This window comes from Podarcis tiliguerta (assembly GCF_965153285.1).
Source record: "Podarcis tiliguerta genome assembly, chromosome: 6".
Lineage (NCBI taxonomy): Eukaryota > Metazoa > Chordata > Lepidosauria > Squamata > Lacertidae > Podarcis > Podarcis tiliguerta.
In genome coordinates, this window is record NC_139539.1 from 4,059,563 (window position 1) to 4,077,051 (window position 17,489).

At 46.9% G+C, this 17,489-nt stretch overlaps 1 protein-coding gene across 2 annotated transcripts; it reads left to right on the forward strand.

The window, feature by feature from the left end:
* The first annotated feature begins 132 nt into the window (after positions 1–132).
* On the forward strand, positions 133–17,354 carry SDCBP2 (syndecan binding protein 2). Of its 2 annotated transcripts, XM_083447621.1 has the most exons (9): positions 133–468; positions 3,375–3,443; positions 4,447–4,567; positions 5,690–5,799; positions 7,469–7,630; positions 8,754–8,929; positions 10,893–11,064; positions 13,011–13,102; positions 14,888–17,354. In XM_083447621.1, the coding sequence occupies exons 2-9, from the start codon at positions 3,390–3,392 to the stop codon at positions 14,940–14,942; spliced, it is 942 nt and encodes a 313-aa protein (XP_083303747.1). In that variant the 5' UTR covers positions 133–468; positions 3,375–3,389; the 3' UTR covers positions 14,943–17,354. The 2 variants fall into 2 exon arrangements, with proteins under 2 accessions (XP_083303747.1, XP_083303746.1); XM_083447620.1 differs by lacking the exon at positions 133–468 and having other exon boundaries at positions 3,349–3,443.
* Positions 17,355–17,489: the final 135 nt, after the last annotated feature.

A 17,489-nucleotide genomic window follows, 5' to 3' on the forward strand; every position in this document is an offset into this window, starting at 1 on the left:
TTTTTTGGAAAAAACAAAACAAAGCAAAGCAGAGCAAGAGGTTGGGCACTAGCTGTGGATTGAACATATTCAGCTGCAGGTTGACCTTTGGGGGGGGGGATGAGGAGGACGGAATGGAGTTTCCTGGAAGAGGGGCTGGCTGGCCAGCTGCTCCTGCTCAGAGTTCCACCCCACACTGCTGCAAATTCCACTTGCACTGGGCCGGCTGGCTGAAGTCTGTCACCTGACGTTCCTCTGCTTCATTGCAACACATGGCAAAACCAGTGCTTCTCTAATCTGAGCCACCTCCACCCCTGACGTCATCCAGGTGCACTGACCTGGTTCTCTCTTCTGCCACCTGAGTTTCGCTTCCTAGTCAGCTGATGCCCCCGCCCAGCCCAGGCTGAGCCCTGGCCCTTGTTATAAAGTCGAAGGCAGGCTAGGAGTGCGCAAGCCAAGAGCAGAATTCTTGCCAGAGGCCGCCGACAGGTAAGAGCGCCGATCTGTTTTGTGTGTGGAAGGGGGAAGGGAGAGCGAAGGCATCTATTTGGATAAAATGTACGCTCCCACCTTGGATTGTAAAACCCAGACAGCTGTTTGGAAAGGCTTCTAAAGCTGCTCTGCATCTGCCACCCTGATTTGCAAAGAGGGTGATTTTCCTTGCTGCTCTCCAGATTTTGCTGGAGTTGAGAGAGCCACTGATTTCCTGCTCCAGACGCTGCTTGTGGTTGCTGTTAATTAGCTGCCAGTTAGTTAATAAGCGCTCTCTTTCCAGCATTTTGTGTTCTCCTGGACTCTGTCACCAGGGACTTTCTCCTCGCAGTCCCAGGATGTTCAACTTTTACGAACTTCTGTTAGAAGCTGATTTTGCAAGCCTGCCAGGCGGCTGCTGATGTCCTGACCATTTTTAGTGGATTTCTTAAAGTTATTTTGGAGGAGGATTCTTGAGGAGGAAAGAGGCTTTTGGACCTACTGTCTTTAAACCCTTTCGTGACATTTTGTTTTGTAAGATCAAGGAGTTTACACAGAAAGATATGGAAATGGTTCTCATCTTGACAGTAATTAAGAAATGAATAATCTGCTATAAGTGGATTGGGTGTTGAGATGAGAGTCGACATATTTGTGTATCAGAGTAGACCCACTGATACTAATAAATCTAAGTTACCCATCGCCATTTTCTTCAACTCTGAGTAGGACTAGCATTGAATACTCATTGATTTTAAAGTGTTCCATTTTTATAATGTGTTGGAATATTAAGGTGCAAGACTATGTACGACAACAGAAGATGTTTGGAATTATTGCAGATGCGATAAATTTGTTTACATTGTATTCTTAAAGCATTATTATTGAAAGTTTTGAAACCTGATGATAGTTTTACTACATTTGGTTTAACATTTTTTTTGTAAGTTTGTTCTCAGAATAAAGGCTCAGTTTTTTATTTTAAAAAAACACAGAATATCGGGCTACCCGAGTTGTAGGATTCCTTCAACAAAGCAATTCTTCTTCTTTAATAAATAGTTTATTGATTTCCAATATATAACAATTACAAAAGAGAGACAGAAAGGTGTAAAAACAAAATCCCAAAGCAATTCTTGTACTTAAGAAAATGAGAAAACTTTATCACGAATCAGAAGAAAAGAGCTTTGTGGTTGGGAAGGAGGGTGCTATGGAAACTGGGGTCAGAGGCCATGATAATCCTCATAGCACTCTAGCCCAAGGGTTGCTATTAATTTGATTCTGAACTGATTTTCGAATGAATTGATTTTAGAATGTATTCTATTAATTGATTGTGATTTTATGTAAACTGTGTAACTTTTGCTGTTGTTAGCCGCTCTTCGGCTGGGGAGGGCAGGATATAAATAAAATTTTATTATTATTGTTATTATAGGTTGGTCATACCATTAAGATTAGGGTAGCAAATCTTGCAATTTTATTTCATTCATATTTTCAACATCCACATGTGAACCCTGAGGACAAAGAGGGCTGATGAGGGATTCCCACTATAGCAGGGACCCCCTACGCTCCTTAAATTCCCGGGACATCCCTCTTTGCCCAGGTTGTTGCAATGATGGCATCCTGCTGGCTGGAGGGGCAGTGCTGGTGCCACCCGTGGAGAACTGCCAGGCTGCAAATCAAGTTCTTCCAAGAGCTAATTTTAAAACCGCCCACCCCTGTGGCACACACGCCAAATGGCGAAATGCAATCATTGCATTGTCTTGGAAGATCCTGCGTTTCCCTATGACTAACTTTTTACGATCCGGTGATCACTCCTGTGTGTGATGCAATTAACCTGTGATCCTGCCTCCCGTGGCATCCATTAGCGGGCACGATAACACCTATCAAGTCATCCTCATGGGGCAATCTTTTTCAAGTGACTGAGTAACTGCATTGCATAGTTTCCAACCATTTTTTAGAAAATAGCTGCCGCATTAATCTGTTAAGACAATTAGATGAGTCTGTTAAAGGAACTTCTAACCAGCTACAAGTGTCAGCTGGGACCTTTGGGTGAAGGGCTGGCGATAAATTTTTATTAATTTCAACATACCAATTATTATACATTCCACAGAACTTCACATCTTATACAGTCTTTTTGGACTTCCATCAGCACCTCTGATGATCCACCATTTTTATCATTTCTTCTGCATTTCTTAAATTCCTATTGCCTTTAATTATCTTAACTCACAACCCACCTCTTTAACCATTTTTGCAATAATTCAAATAATTTACCTCACAAAACTTCTTGCAAACCTACAAACGTAATCTGGTCATCACAAATACTTTTCAAATAGTCCGTAAATTTACACCAGTCTTCTGTGAATCTCTGGTCCCGCAGGTTTTGAATTCTTCCAGTTAGTTTATCCAATTCTGCATAGTCCATCAATTTCATCCTCCATTCTTCTTTTGTCGGAAATTCTTCTTGCTTCCATTTTTGTGCCAATAATATTCTTGCTGCCATCACTGCATATAAAAACAACTTACAATCCTTTCTGTTTATATCTCCTACAATGCCAAGTAAAAATGCTTCTGGTTTCTTAATAAATGTATATTTCAACATTTTTTTCATCTCATTATATATCATCTCCCAGAAGTGGTGATAAATTTTATGTTGATAATTATCCTGATTCATAGAATGGCAGTGGTTGGTTTGCTTTTAATCCTTGTGTGTGTGTCCAAATTCTTTTTAAAACCTGAGGGTCAAACTAGCAGCTGTGAATTTATTCAAATCTGATTGCATATGGCTACTCAATTAATAAATATTTTTAAATAAAAAAATGTGACTGTCTCCCCGCCCCAAAAGTGACAGTACCTCCCCAAAAGTAGAACACTGAGAAAACACCGATGTTCTGTGTATACCCAGAGCTGTGGTCTCACCCTCTGTGTGCTTCACCCACCAGAAAGAAGCAGCAAACATGGCGACGTTGTACCCATCTCTCGAGGACATGAAAGTGGACCACGTTCTGAAGGTGAGAGAGTTGGGCTTTCCTGTTGCCCTTCCTTTCGTTTTTCGTCTTTATTATGTTTTGTGTTTATATTTTGCATTTCTATGCTGTAAACCACCCTGAGATCCCTGGATGAAGGGCGGCAAAACAAACAAACAAACAAACAAACAAACAAACAAACAAACAAACAAACACACCAGGCGAACATCACTTCTGCTGCCTTTTAGCCACATCTGCCTTATTGCAGGGCAGATTTGAAGGTAAACCGTACGTGGAACGAGTCTGCCCCTGCAGCTTGATGGAGGTAGAAACTGTCTCTCATGTCTTGTTACGCTGCCGTTTCTACGGGGATATACTCTCGCTATTTATCACTCCTGTTATACAAAAATCTCCAAATGGGTCCGAACATCAATGTTTAAAACTCCTGGTAGAGGACAAGGATGCAGAGATCACGCTAAGGGTGGCCAAATTCTGTGCGACTGCCATAAAACTCAGGGAACAAGCTGTACCACCAAAATGACTAAGGTTTTCAATGACAATTTTAGGTTATATTTTAATGATCAAGATTTAATATATATTTTTAACTGCCGCTATATCTGAATTGTCTCTGTTATACCCAGTTGCAATTCAATGTATTCCTGTTGTGTTTTATGATTTTCCTGATATTGTAAGTGAGCCGGAACTGGTCTGTGACCGTAATAATAAAATTCACTCACGCTTTTTTGCCACCCACTAAAGACCTTCCCTTTCCAACAAGCCTTTTAAATGCAGGTCTTGACACTGTTGTTCCTATAAACGAGATTGTTCTTAATTGCTTTTGTCTTTAATTGGCCAATTGCTTTGAGGTGTTTCCTAGGAAAGGATTCCTTTATGGAAGCATGTAAACAGCACGCACACAGGACCTTCATGCATCAGCTCAGTCCTGGTTCAAATCACTCCTCCTTGAAAGCAGGAGCTTTGGGGTCGGGTGGGGCAGAGAAGACCCTGGAGATGCCAGCCTAATAACTTGCCCTTCTTGCCTCCGCAGGCCCAGGCAGACGCAGCCCCCAAGGTGCCAGCCTCCATCCCCGCTCCGCTCCCTGCCCTCGTTGTGCCGTCAGCTCCTCCAGCTTCTCCCGCAGAGAAGGCCGAGCCGCCCAAGCCAGCAGGTAACACAATTCACAGGTGGCAAAAAGCCTTCGGTGGCACCAAAGGCTCGCAATGCAAGCTTCAACAGTGCCAAGATGTCTTGTAGCTTTGTGGCTTAGGGCCTTCTTATCTACGGGACTGCCTCTCCTGGTCTGCCCCGCAGAGGACCTTAAGGTCCATGAATAACCATAGTTTAGAGGTCCCTAAGGAAGTCAGACTATCCTCCACCAGGACCAGGGCCTTTTCAGTGATGGCTCCGACCTGGTGGAATGCTCTGTCCTATGAGACCAGGGCCCTGCAGGATTTAACCTCCTTCCGCAGGGCCTGTAAGGCAGAGCTATTCCGCCTGGCCTTTAATTTGAATTCAGTCTGATCTTTTATTTATTTTTTCTTCCCCTTTTATGAAGATCACCCGCTCTGAGACCCCACAGCTAATTCTCCCCTGGCCCAAGTAGGACCAATTCAGCCAGCTAGCCCTGGGGATTATCTAATTGATTTTTTATTTTTATTGTTATTCATGTCTTTATACTGTATTTTATGCTGCTTTTATAATTAAGTGTTTTAAATTTGTTGTTAGCTGCCCTGAGCCCGGTTTTTGAACTGGGAAGGGCGAGGTATAAATAAAATTATTATTATTATTATTATTATTATTATTATTATTATTATTATTATTATGTAGAGAGAGATTGTAGAGTTGGAGAAGGTTCAGAAAACAGGATGGACCTCTAAGAAGAACGGTTGCAGCGTCTGGGAGTTTTTAGCTTACAGAAAAGGCGAGGAAGAGGAGACATGATAGTTTTACAAAATCATGCAGGGCATGGAGATAGGGGAGAGAGGAAAGCTTTTCTTCCTCTTTTGTAGCACTAGAATTCGTGGGAAGCTGAACGTTGGAAAATTCAGGGCCGATAAAAGAAACCCACACTGCACAGAATCAAACTATGGACCTCACTCCCACAGGAGGCGGTGATTAGACGGAGACAGTGATTATTGTCAACATGTACAAACACAACATGAGATCTAGAGACTTGATTTTTGTGTTTTGTTTTGCATTCTCCGCAGCTGACGCACGAGATAATGCTCAGAGTGCATTATTGTGCAGTTTACGCTCTGAATTAACTTCTTCCTCTTTCTTTCCTTTCCAGCCCTGCCAGTCTTGTACCCGAACCTCACGGACTTAAATGATTACATGGGCCTCTCCCTCTCCAGTGAGGAGGTCCAGAAGAATCTGGGACTTGCCCCGGCAGGCGGAAACGTAAGCATTTCTGAGGGTCATCTGCAACAGCTTTTCATTTGTCGGTTGCATTTGCAGAATCTCTGTATGCAGGGGCATTCTGCCCTGGGCCAAACTCTGTGGAAAACGACCTAGGCAGAGGTGCAGAGTCACAGCGGTTGCCTTCCGTGTGAGGAGAAGAAGTAAAAAGTCCAGAGACTGTTTCTTCTATCTCTAAAAGCGTTTATTTGCAGCCATAAATCAGTCCACAAAAACATTCTCTCAGTGCCGGAGCACAAAAGACACGCTCTGTGTATCTCAGCATCTCAGCCTAAACTGAAAGTACCGTATTTTTTGCTCTATAAGACTCACTTTTCCCCTCCTAAAAAGTAAGAGGAAATGTGTGTGCGTCTTATGGAGCGAATTCAGGCTGCGCAGCTATCCCAGAAGCCAGAACAGCAGGAGGGATCGCTGCTTTCACTGCGCAGCGATCCCTCTTGCTGTTCTGGCTTCTGAGATTCAGAATATTTTTTTTCTTGTTTTCCTCCTCCAAAAACTAGGTGCGTCTTGTGGTCTGGTGCGTCTTATAGAGCGAACAATACAGTAACTCACAGACAAAGAACTGTGACCACAGCTTCACCTGGTAGCTCCCCCCAGATACAGGACACCACTGGAGGTTAACCCTATAACCACCATACTCCACACTAACTCTGGGGTGGAGAACCTTCTCCACCAAAGGGCCACATCCCCCTCTGTGTAACCTTGCCAGGGCCACATGCCAAGGGTGGGTGGGACCAGAGTCAAAAGTGAGTGGAGCAATGAATGGGAATAGCAGCAGTGTTGCATAGTGGTTAGAGTGTTGGGCTTGGACCAGGGAGACCTGGGTGCAAATCCCTGCTCCGTCCTGAAACTCATTGGGTGACCTTTAACAGCGGCCTCGGATCCTGGTGGTTCCTTGATTTCCCACCATGACATTATCAGTCAGTCGGAGGAAGATAGAAAGCTGCCTTCTGCTGAGTCTGGGCCGCTGGTCCACTTAGCTCAGTATTGTCTACTCTGACTGACAGGGCTCTCCAGGTTTTCAGAGATCCCCAACCCTATGGGGAGATGCTGGGAATTAAACAAGGGCCTTTCTGCATGCAAAGCGGGTGCTCTAACCACTGAGCCATGCTGCTTTTCTAGGAATGCAAATTTGTACAGTGACCCAGTGAAAGGCTGTTCTGGAAAAAGGATAGCCAGGTCAGGAGCATTGCAGACCCGGGGATTTCAGTGACCTAGAAGTGACCTTTGGTGATTCTGCTTCTGCGCTACCTCCCAGCGCCGAGCCTTGGAGATGGAGGTTAATTGGGAGATGGCAGGAGAATAGACGCCCGAGCTAAAGCTTGCAGGCTTCACACATTGAATGGATATTCAAGCCCTCTGCCTGCCACCTGGAGGCAGGCAGGCCAACCTGGAGATTTCAGGTAAGCCATGGACCTCAGGAAACCTTATAAGGAATGTCCCTACCACTTAGGACAGGCTTCCTCAACCTCGGCCCTCCAGATGTTTTTGGCCTACAACTCCTATGATCCCTAGCTAGCAGGACCAGTGGCCAGGGATGATGGGAATTGTAGTCTCAAAACATAATGTGGCAAATGAACCACCCTCATTATCCAGTCTGAGCCTGGGTGAAAATTAATTTGACTGTTCCACAACTTGGGTTCTTTGGCAGGCTGTGACCTCAGCGCCCTCCGCATCGGGCTTGGTGGTGGCCCCCGTGACGGGAAGCGACCTGGGGATTCGTCGGGCGGAGATCAAGCCCGGCTTGCGGGAGGTTCACCTCTGCAAGGACGAGCGTGGGAAGACGGGACTGAAGCTGAGGAACATTGATAAGGTGAGTTCTGAGGTTAGGACTTAAGAGCCAGAGGGTGCTACTGGATGAAGCCAAAGGCCCATCTAATCCAGCATTGCGGTTTTTACAGTGGCCCTGCCTGGGTCAGCGTTGTACCTTTGCTTTTTTCTGCTTTGTTTCCCATCTGCCCCAGCCAGTGCTGTAGCTTGAAACAGGTGGAGGGCACCAGGTTGGGGAACGTCACTCTAGAGATTATTAGGAGCCCCTCCCCAACAGGTTACAAAGGCAAGAGCATCTGTTATTCAGAGTCAAGGGACCAGGTGCAAAAGAAGACAGGGGGCTCTTGCACCTTTAATAGTTTTGTAGAAGACTATTGAGTGTAGTGTGGTGTAGTGGTTAAGAGCGGTAGTCTCGTAATCTGGGGAACCGGGTTCGCTTCCCTGCTCCTCCACATGCTGCTGCTGGGTGACCTTGGGCCAGTCACACTTCTCTGAAGTCTCTCAGCCCCACTCACCTCACAGAGTGTTTGTTGTGGGGGAGGAAGGGAAAGGAGAATGTTACCCGCTTTGAGACTCCTTAAAGGGAGTGAAAGGCGGGATATCAAATCCAAACTCTTCTTCTTCTAGAAGACATTTTTTAAGTTCGGAATAGAGTAGTTGCTTTGGAAGACGATCATCAGGCATCTGAACAGCATGACCAGTCCAACGAAGTTGATGTTGCTTCAACACTGGTGATCTTTACACTGGTATTAGTTCACCTGTCTTCCCAAATGATGTGTAAGAATTTTCGGAGACACCGTTGATGGAATCTTTCGAGGAGTTGGAGATGGGGTTGATAAGTGGTCCATGTTTATGATATTAACCAGTCCTGTCTTCCCAAGTGATGTGTAAGATTTTTCTTACCGTTGATGGAATCTTTCGAGGAGTTGGAGATGGCTTTTGTGAGTGGTCCATGTTTATGATGCCAATCAGCCCAGCTATTGGGTGCCCAGGCCATCAACTCCCTCCCCATCTGAGAGGTGTGGGACTGGCTTCCTCGAAATCCCATCTCACCTGCTGCCCAGGGACGTCTGCCTCTGGGCTCTAGGCGGACGTGGCTCTTTCCTTGCTGGTCTCGTTTTAGAAATCAAGTATGTCGGTTTTCACCAGCCCAATGTCTTCTGCAGGGCTTGTTTGTGCAGCTGGTCAAGGCAAACTCCCCGGCTTCTCTGGTGGGTCTGCGCTTTGGAGATCAGATCCTGCAGATCGACGGGAAGGATTGCGCAGGCTGGAACACGGACAAGGCTAAGCGGGCGCTGAAGAAAGCCTCTCCGGAGAAAATCGTCATGGTGATCCGGGACAGGTGAGGAACAGGAAGTGGCCGCGGTTATCTGAGTCATTTTATCACCCTGAAGGGCTGCATTTCCTAAGCCCCTAGAACTGCCTTTAATATTAAGGATGCTCATAAAATGCAAGTTGCAGGGGCTTCTGCTCTGCTTGCCTTTTCAGGAATGCCGTACTTTTCTTTCCATAAGATGAGGGTTTTTAATTAAAAAATGAGCTTTAAAATTATCTCTTGTCTTATACATGGGTAGGGACGCGGGTGGCGCTGTGGGTTAAACCACAGAGCCTAGGACTTGCCAATCAGAAGGTCGGCAGTTCGAATCCCTGCGATGGGGTGAGCTCCCATTGCTCTGTTCCAGCTCCTGCCAACCTAGCAGTTCGAAAGCACATCAAAGTGCAAGTAGATCAATAGGTACCGCTCCGGCGGGAAGGTAAACGGCTTTTCCGTGTGCTGCTCTGGTTCGCCAGAAGCGGCTTAGTCATGCTGGCCACATGACCCAGAAGCTGTACGCCAGCTCCCTCGGCCAAGAAAGCGAGATGAGCACCGCAACCCAAGAGTTGGCCACGACTGGACCTAATGGTCAGGGGTCCCTTTACCTTTACCTTATACATGGGTAGTGCAGAGGTGGGTTGGGCGATTGGTCGCGGGAGATTCTCGGTGGCGATATTGCTGGTGATTGGTGGCTGTGAGAAGGGCTGCAGGTGATTGGCTGCCGCTATGGCAATAGGGCCGCATGTCTTCAGCGACATGGCAAGTGGTTTTCAGCAATCAACAACTCTGGGCTATCCTCCCCATTTTCTTGATTTGGAGTTCCCAAAAATAGGGGGTGTCTTATAGATGGAAAAATACAGTATATCTAAAAATATAGGAAAGGGGTTGAAAATAAAGCCCAGCCATATCCTAATGGCTTCCAGGCTCAAAGGCCTGTTTTTTTGGAGACTGGAAATGGCTAAGAACGGTGTATGCTCTTTTTCCCGGCAACTCAATCAGAAAGGTGGGATACAAAGAGTAAAATGATAATTGTGAAGGCGGTAAGGTCCTTTGTTGAGTGCCTGGAGGCAGTTGGAGGATGGATGGCGGCTAACAGAATGAGGTTGAATCCTGACAAGACAGAAGTACTGTTTTGGGGGGGACAGGGGGCGGGCAGGTGTGGAGGACTCCCTGGTGCTGAATGGGGTAACTGTGCTCCTGAAGGACCAGGTGCGCAGCCTGGAAGGCATTCTGGACTCTCAGCTGTCCATGGAGGCAGAGGTCAATTCTGTGTCCAGGGCAGCTGTTTATCAGCTCCATTTGGTACGCAGGCTGAGACCCTACCTGCCCACGGACTGTCTCGCCAGAGTGGTGCATGCTCTGGTTATCTCCCGCGTGGACTACTGCAATGTGCTCTACGTGGGGCAACTTTGAAGGTGACCCGGAAACTGCAATTAATCCAGAATGCAGCAGCTAGACTCATGACTGGGAGAGGCCACCGGGACAACATAACACCGGTCTTGAAAGACCTACATTGGCTCCCAGTACATTTCTGAGCACAATTCAAAGTGTTGGTACTGATCTTTAAAGCCCTAAACGGCCTCGGTCCTGTATACCTGAAGGAGCGTCTCCACCCCCATCGTTCTGTCCCGACACTGAGGTCCAGCTCCGAGGGCCTTCTGGCGGTTCCCCCACTGCGAGAGGCCAAGTTACAGGGAACCAGGCAGAGGGCCTTCTAGGTGGCGCCCGCCCTGTGGAACGCCCTCCCGCCAGATGTCAAGGAAATAAGCAGCTCTCTTATCCTTAAAAGACATCTAAAGGCAGCCCTGTATAGGGAAGTTTTTAATATTTAACGCTGTATTGTTTTTAACACTTGATTAGGAGCCGCCCAGAGTGGCTAGGGAAACTCAGCCAGATGGGCGGGGTATAAATAATAAATTATTATTATTATTATTATTAATGATGTGATATGCTATTACATTACTTTAATATTATAATCTTTGCTCGGTAGGCCTTTCCAGCGCACGGTGACAATGCACAAAGACAGCATGGGCCACGTGGGCTTCATCGTCAAGAAAGGGCAAGTCAACTCGCTTGCCAAAGGCAGCTCTGCGGCTCGGAACGGGCTCCTCATCAACCATTACATCTGTGAGGTGAACGGGCAGAATGTCATTGGCCTGAGGGTAAGGACTCCTGTGTGAAAGGGGCAGTGGAGCAAAGGATGCTGCGGAGAGCTCTGTGGAGCCACGCAAATTTCGGGCTGTGCTCAAATCCTTAAAAGCTGGAAACTTGCTTTTAAAAAAACAAAACACAACTCAAACAAAAAATCCAAGCTGTCTTAGAATCATAGAATCATAGAGTTGGAAGAGACCACAAGGGCCATCGAGTCCAACCCCCTGCCAACCCCCTGTCTTCTACACCCAGTCCCCAAATCCAGATGTAGCCATGCCCATTCCTCTCAGTGCTCTACTGTGACTGTGTCGATATTATTACGTTTATTTGCAAGTCCTCTGTTATGCGCAGCATCTAGCATTCTTTGGGCACATAGACAGGTCCACACCTTCTGCCTGGTTTTGTTTCGAACTGATGGGTCAGAGGAGAGTTTGGAGGAGAGATTTCAAGAGCAGGGAGAAAGTGGTGGCTAGCATAAAATAGTCCCTTTTCTGGGGGGTGTCCAGGCATGTGGGGCAGCGAGAAAGAGGGGGTCCATTTAGGGCAAGCATAGGAAATCTCTGGCACGGGTTCCAGTCTGCCTCGCAAAGCTTCCCACACCCGAGCCACACTTAGAGCAGAGCTTTCCAAACTTTTCACGTTGGTGGCACACTTTTGAGACATGCATCATTTTGCGACACAGTAATTCAGTTTTGCATCATTTCATGACACAGTCATTCAGTTTTACTATCAAACTGAAGGTTAAACTAACCCCTTTCCAGCCCCAGGAAAAGTGCAGGGAGAGTTTGTGCGGTATAGCTACACACTGCTGCTGACACACTAACATGTCACAACACACAGTTTGCAAAGCTCTGATGTGGGGTGTACTGCCAATTCTTCCCTTTGACGTTGGGTCACCGGACATCATGGTGACATCGGGTGATTGACAGGTGGGCAGGTTGAGCCTGCTTGCTTGTCAAAAGTGGCCTCTGGGAGATCATGGGGGGTGGGGGAGAGAGATGGGAATCTGGCCCACCAGCTAGATCCTGTCCCCCCCCCGATTTAAGGGACTTGGGGACATTCTGGATAGGCAAGGCTTAATGGAGCTCACCCCATCATTGTTTGTTTTTCATTTTTTTCAATTGATTTTCCAAAAAAAAATAAACAAACAAACATACATCTTAATTGTACTTAATCCAATCTTAGTAACATTGTTAAGTGACTTCCTCAAATCCCCCGGCTGAATTTCAGTATATATCATTGTAACAGTTTTCCAAAACCAATTTTCTCATAAAATTAACTTAATCACTTAACATCTTTCTTTCTTTTAATTTTAACTTTAAACATGTTATTCTCTAACATTACATACAGTGGTGCCTCGCAAGACGAAATTAATTCGTTCTGCGAGTTTTTTGTCTTGTGAATTTTTCGTCTTGCGAAGCATGGTTTCCCATAGGAATGCATTGACGGTTTCCCATAGGAATGCATTGACAGTTTTAAGAAGAAGGCGCAAGACGTTTTCATCTTGCGAAGCAAGCCCATAGGGAAATTCGTCTTGCGAAGCAACTCAAAAAACCAAAAACTCTTTCGTCTTGCGAGTTTTTCGTCTTGTGAGGCATTCGTCTTGCGAGGTACCACTGTATTTAAATCCTAAGCCTATCTGGTATTTGCAAGTTTTTCCAATTAAGTTATCTTAACATATTTAACTAAATAGTCTTTGAATTCCCTCCATTCCTCCTGGTACTCCTCCTCCTTCTGATCGCGGACTCTTCCAGTCAGGTTGGCTAGCTCCAAAAAGTCCATCATCTTCACCTGCCATTCCTCCACTGTTGGGACTTCTTGTGTTTTCCAATTCTTAGCTAACAAAATTCTAGCTGCAGTTGTGGCATATCAAAACAGTCTAACATCTTTCTTGGGCAATTCCAAACCTGTTATTCCATCTCTGAGCAACCTTCTTCTTGAACTCTTCCTTCTCAAGGACAAGGAGATCACAGAGGTCCTCACCAACGCTGGCAACATCATCACTCTGACCATTGTCCCTGCCGTGATCTACGAACACATGGTCAAAAAGTGAGTGGCCTGGAGCTGGGGGTGGTGGTGGTGAGCGGAACGGCTAAGTGAGCGAGCTGAGAAATGGCCACCCAATCCGTAGCTCACCCCAGCTGGGAACTCGCTGCCACAGAGATGAGGAACCTGTGGCTTTAGATCTTGAGAACATCAGAAGGGTTTGGTGGACCAGACCCATCAAGTCCAGTATCCTGTTCTCACAGTGGCCAACCCAATACCTTTGGGAAACTAGGAAGCAGGACATGGGCACAAGAGCATCTCTCTCTTCCTGTGGTTTTCCAGCCACTGGCATTCAGTAGCCTTGCTGCCTCTGTGGAGTCCGAGCCGAGCCATAGAATCATAGAATCATAGAATCATAGAGTTGGAAGAGGACCACAAGGGCCATCGAGTCCAACCCCCTGCCAAGCAGGAAACACCATCAGAGCACTCCTGACATATGGTTGTCAAGCCTCTGCTTAAAGACCTCCAAAGAAGGAGACTCCACCACACTCCTTGGCAGCAAATTCCACTGTCGAACAGCTCTTACTGTCAGGAAGTTCTTCCTAATGTTTAGGCGGAATCTTCTTTCTTGTAGTTTGGATCCATTGCTCCGTGTCTGCTTCTCTGGAGCAATGGCTAGCAGCAACCGATAATGGCTAGCAGCAACCGATAGCCCTCTCCCCCTCAATGAATTTGGCCAATCCTCTTTTAAAGCCATCTAAATAGGTGGCTACCTCTTGTGGGTGGGAGTTCCATAGTCTAATCATGCACTGCATGAAGAATTACTTTATCTGCTCTGAATGTTCCGGGACCTTGTTGGAGTCCAAGCTTCCATCATCTCTGAACGTTGGCCACCATGGCTGGGATTTGATGTGAGTTGGAGTCCAGCAACCTCCAGGGGGCCACAGATTCCCCCAGCCCTGTGCTAGACAAGTCACATAAGCTCCCAGTCTCTGTTGTCTACCTTGAACATAAATATAAGAACGCAAGGAGAGCCCAGACCGAGGGTCAATGTAGTCCAGCATCCTGTTCCCAACAGCAGTCAGCCAGAGGCCTTTGGAAAGTCCATAAGCAGGGCAATGAAGGCAACACTCATCCATTTTTGACCCTTAGCAAATGGCATTCTGAGACATATTGCCTCTGAACCTGGAGGCTACATTTATATAGAATGGCTAAAGGGCCCAACCACCATGAATTTGTCTGTTCTTCTTTTAAGAGTCACCTAATGGCTAGGGACACGGGTGGCGCTGTGGGGCTTGCCGATCAGAAGGTCGGCGGTTCGAATCCCAGCGACGGGGTGAGCTCCCATTGCTCAGTCCCTGCTCCTGCCCACCTAGCAGTTCGAAAGCACGTCAAGGTGCAAGTAGATAAATAGGTACCACTCTGGCAGGAAGGTAAATTGCTTTTCCGTGCGCTGCTCTGGTTTGCCAGAAGCGGCTTAGTCCTGCTGGCCACATGACCCGGAAGCTGTGCGCTGGCTCCCTCGGCCAATAAAGCAAGATGAGTGTCACAACCCCAGAGTCGGTCATGACTGGACCTAACGGTCAGGGGTCCCTTTACCTTTAAGGTCATGGCAGGCACCATATCAGTGGCAGGAAGCAATGCAATCTAATAATGAGTTATGAAAAATAATACTTCCTTCTGGCTCTCCCATCGCTAGTCAATTTAACTAAGTGACTTTAACTTCTAGTATTAATGGGGTGGGAGAGGAGGAAAAAACTTTTGTGGCCTTAGCTGTACAGCTGAATTTTGCAGAGAGTATTTTGACCTCTTTTAAAGGGCTGATTCCTGTTCCTTCTGTCTCCTAAGGCTTTCGAGTGGGCTGGCGAAATCTTCCATGGACCGTTCAGTTCCTGATGTTTAAAATTGCTCAAGACTTCCCCTCCTTCCACCGCCTCTCTCTTCCGGGATGAAATACACCACAGATGACTCCTCCAGAACCCTTTCAGTCTCACTGGAGAATAATCAAGAGGTGCAGAAAGATAAATCAATTCCTTGAAGCTTTCAGTTATTCTTTAAGGACTGTGAGGACTCCAGAGATTTGATGGGGACATAGTGGAGTTTATTGCATTCCTGGGCGATTCTTATCTCCATGAGGAAGTGAAGCAGCCGATTCTCCGATCTTCATAGCTTAAATGTAAACCGAAGAAACTCAGCCTGCCCTTCTGCTGCCTATTCAGACAACCAAATCAGACCTGGGTGCCTCCTATTAATACTAGAACCACTGTGGTCCAGCAATGTGTTCCAAATTTACAAAGCAAACAGCCTGACTCTCTTAGGGAAACACTAGCCTGTGTTAAGTGATGCCAACGGTGCGCTCTTGTTTAAGCACATTGGACATGATTGCAGGGCCACCTCGATCGGTGCCAGAATGAAAGAGTGCCTGCTTTGAATGCCGTGTCGGAAAGAGAGCAGGGATATAAATGCAATAAATGCACTAAAGTCAATACTTCGTAGGGACTCGAGCATGTACTGGAAATTAAGGTTTGCACAGTTAAAGTAGATTAACGTGCTCTGTTGCAACAAATCCACTTAAGACAGGACTGGTTGCGATTAACAGAGCGGTGGGGCAATGCACTGAAAACAGTGCGAGATGAATGAATGATCAGTGGGAAGATGTATCCACACCCTGCAAGCAAACCAGGATGAATGCTTGTTGTTGTACAGCTGCTCTGCAATCAAAGCAGAACAAATAAAGGCTGGATGTGGTCAAACATCTGCGTAAGCTTGGGCCAAGCCTGCTGGGATGAACACTCCATGAACAGGCAATCTGAAGATTAAAATCAATCTAGGCAGTGTCTGGCACAACCAGAGCCCACGGTTCACACAAGCTAACATACTTTGGATGAGTCCTAGGAGTTAGCAGGCTGGTAGCTGGCCAGTGGTCTACCGGTGGATTGCAGTCTTAGCTTCCACCCATCCTTTGAGTCTTGGCTGTGTACAGAAGGAGGGTTTGCTACCTCCAAGTGCCCCTGTGCTTTTCGTTGCATGTTTGCTGCAGGATATTGGACAATGATAGTTGCTCATAGTCATAGCTGTCAGCTTACAGATTTGAAAATAAGGGATCAGCAGCCAAAATAAGGGATTTTGCTTAGCTTATACAGAAATCCGGCACTGATGGAGCCATGCTGCTTGGGCTGCGACTGACTGTGTTTTGCAGGGGGTTGGACTAGATGATCCTAAGGGTCTACAACTCCCACCAAAGAAGAGGGGCAGACAAAACTGATGAACGATGGCAAAGCTCACAGGCAGAATTAGAAACCAGGAAGAGGACCTCTTTAATAAAGAATGGGGAAAGTTTATAATTTATTTGAAAAGCTGTTGTAAAGAGTTACGTACATTGGTAGGATTGACAGAAAACTTGTAGTAAAAATTTGAACTATGGATGGACAAATGATTTATAAAAATAGAGTTATGAAAGGGGTGCAGAGGGGGAAATCACAACATTAAGATGCTGCACTGGTTGGAGGGTATGCTAAGCAGCACATTGGGGCTGCCGTCGTCGTGGCGCGAGGAGTTCCATTGACCCTTCCCTGCCCAAGAGAGAGGGAGGGAGGGAGACTCTTGCCCATGCTGCTCGCGAGCCCGGCATGAAGCGGTTGCGGCGCCGCCACGGCCACTGAAGCACCGCCCTTCTGCGTCCCTCCCCGTCCCCTCCTCTTCCTCCTCCCTCAGGCCGCCTCCTCGGCCGCTGCCACTGCCACCTCCAGCTTCCCCTGGCAGCGCAGCGGAAGTCTCACAAGAGAGGGGCTGCCTGCCCGCCCGCCACCACCCGTCTCCTCACAAGGCGCCCCTGAGCGGGAAAAGGGAGAGACGGCGATGCGGCAGCTCGTGCGCATTCTCTCTCTCGAGGCGGAGGACCCTGAGCCGCTGCTTCCCTCCCAAGCCGGGCGAGCATGAAAACCGGGAAATTTAAGGGACATCATCCGGGACAGCAGCGGGAAATGGTGCTGGGATAAGGGAGTTTCCCGCCAAATAAGGGACGGTTGACAGCTATGCTCATGGGGCAACTTGGCCCTTGGTTTGGTTCTGCTGCCCCTGTCCAGAGTAAGCCAGTGTGGAAGGGAAGTCTGCCTCCTTCTCCCCCTCCCGGTTTCAGCCTCGACCAATCATGGAAAGACAGACGCCTTTGGAGACCGAAAAGACATTTTATTACAGCCACCAAACAGACGAAGGTTACAGGACAGTGGAAATCAAAACCCAAGAAGAGTATACAGCTTTTAAGTTCTGTATTTAAAAATATATTATATAGATATTTTTTTCCTTCTCTTTCAAATATAGTCATACATTTATTTCTCGGCAGAGCTTTGGATAGTCTAACAGATGTGTACACATATCCACAAGTACATCACACGGGCGGCTTTCCTCGCAGCGCACCACCGGCCATGTTTGCCACCCTTTCACCAAAATC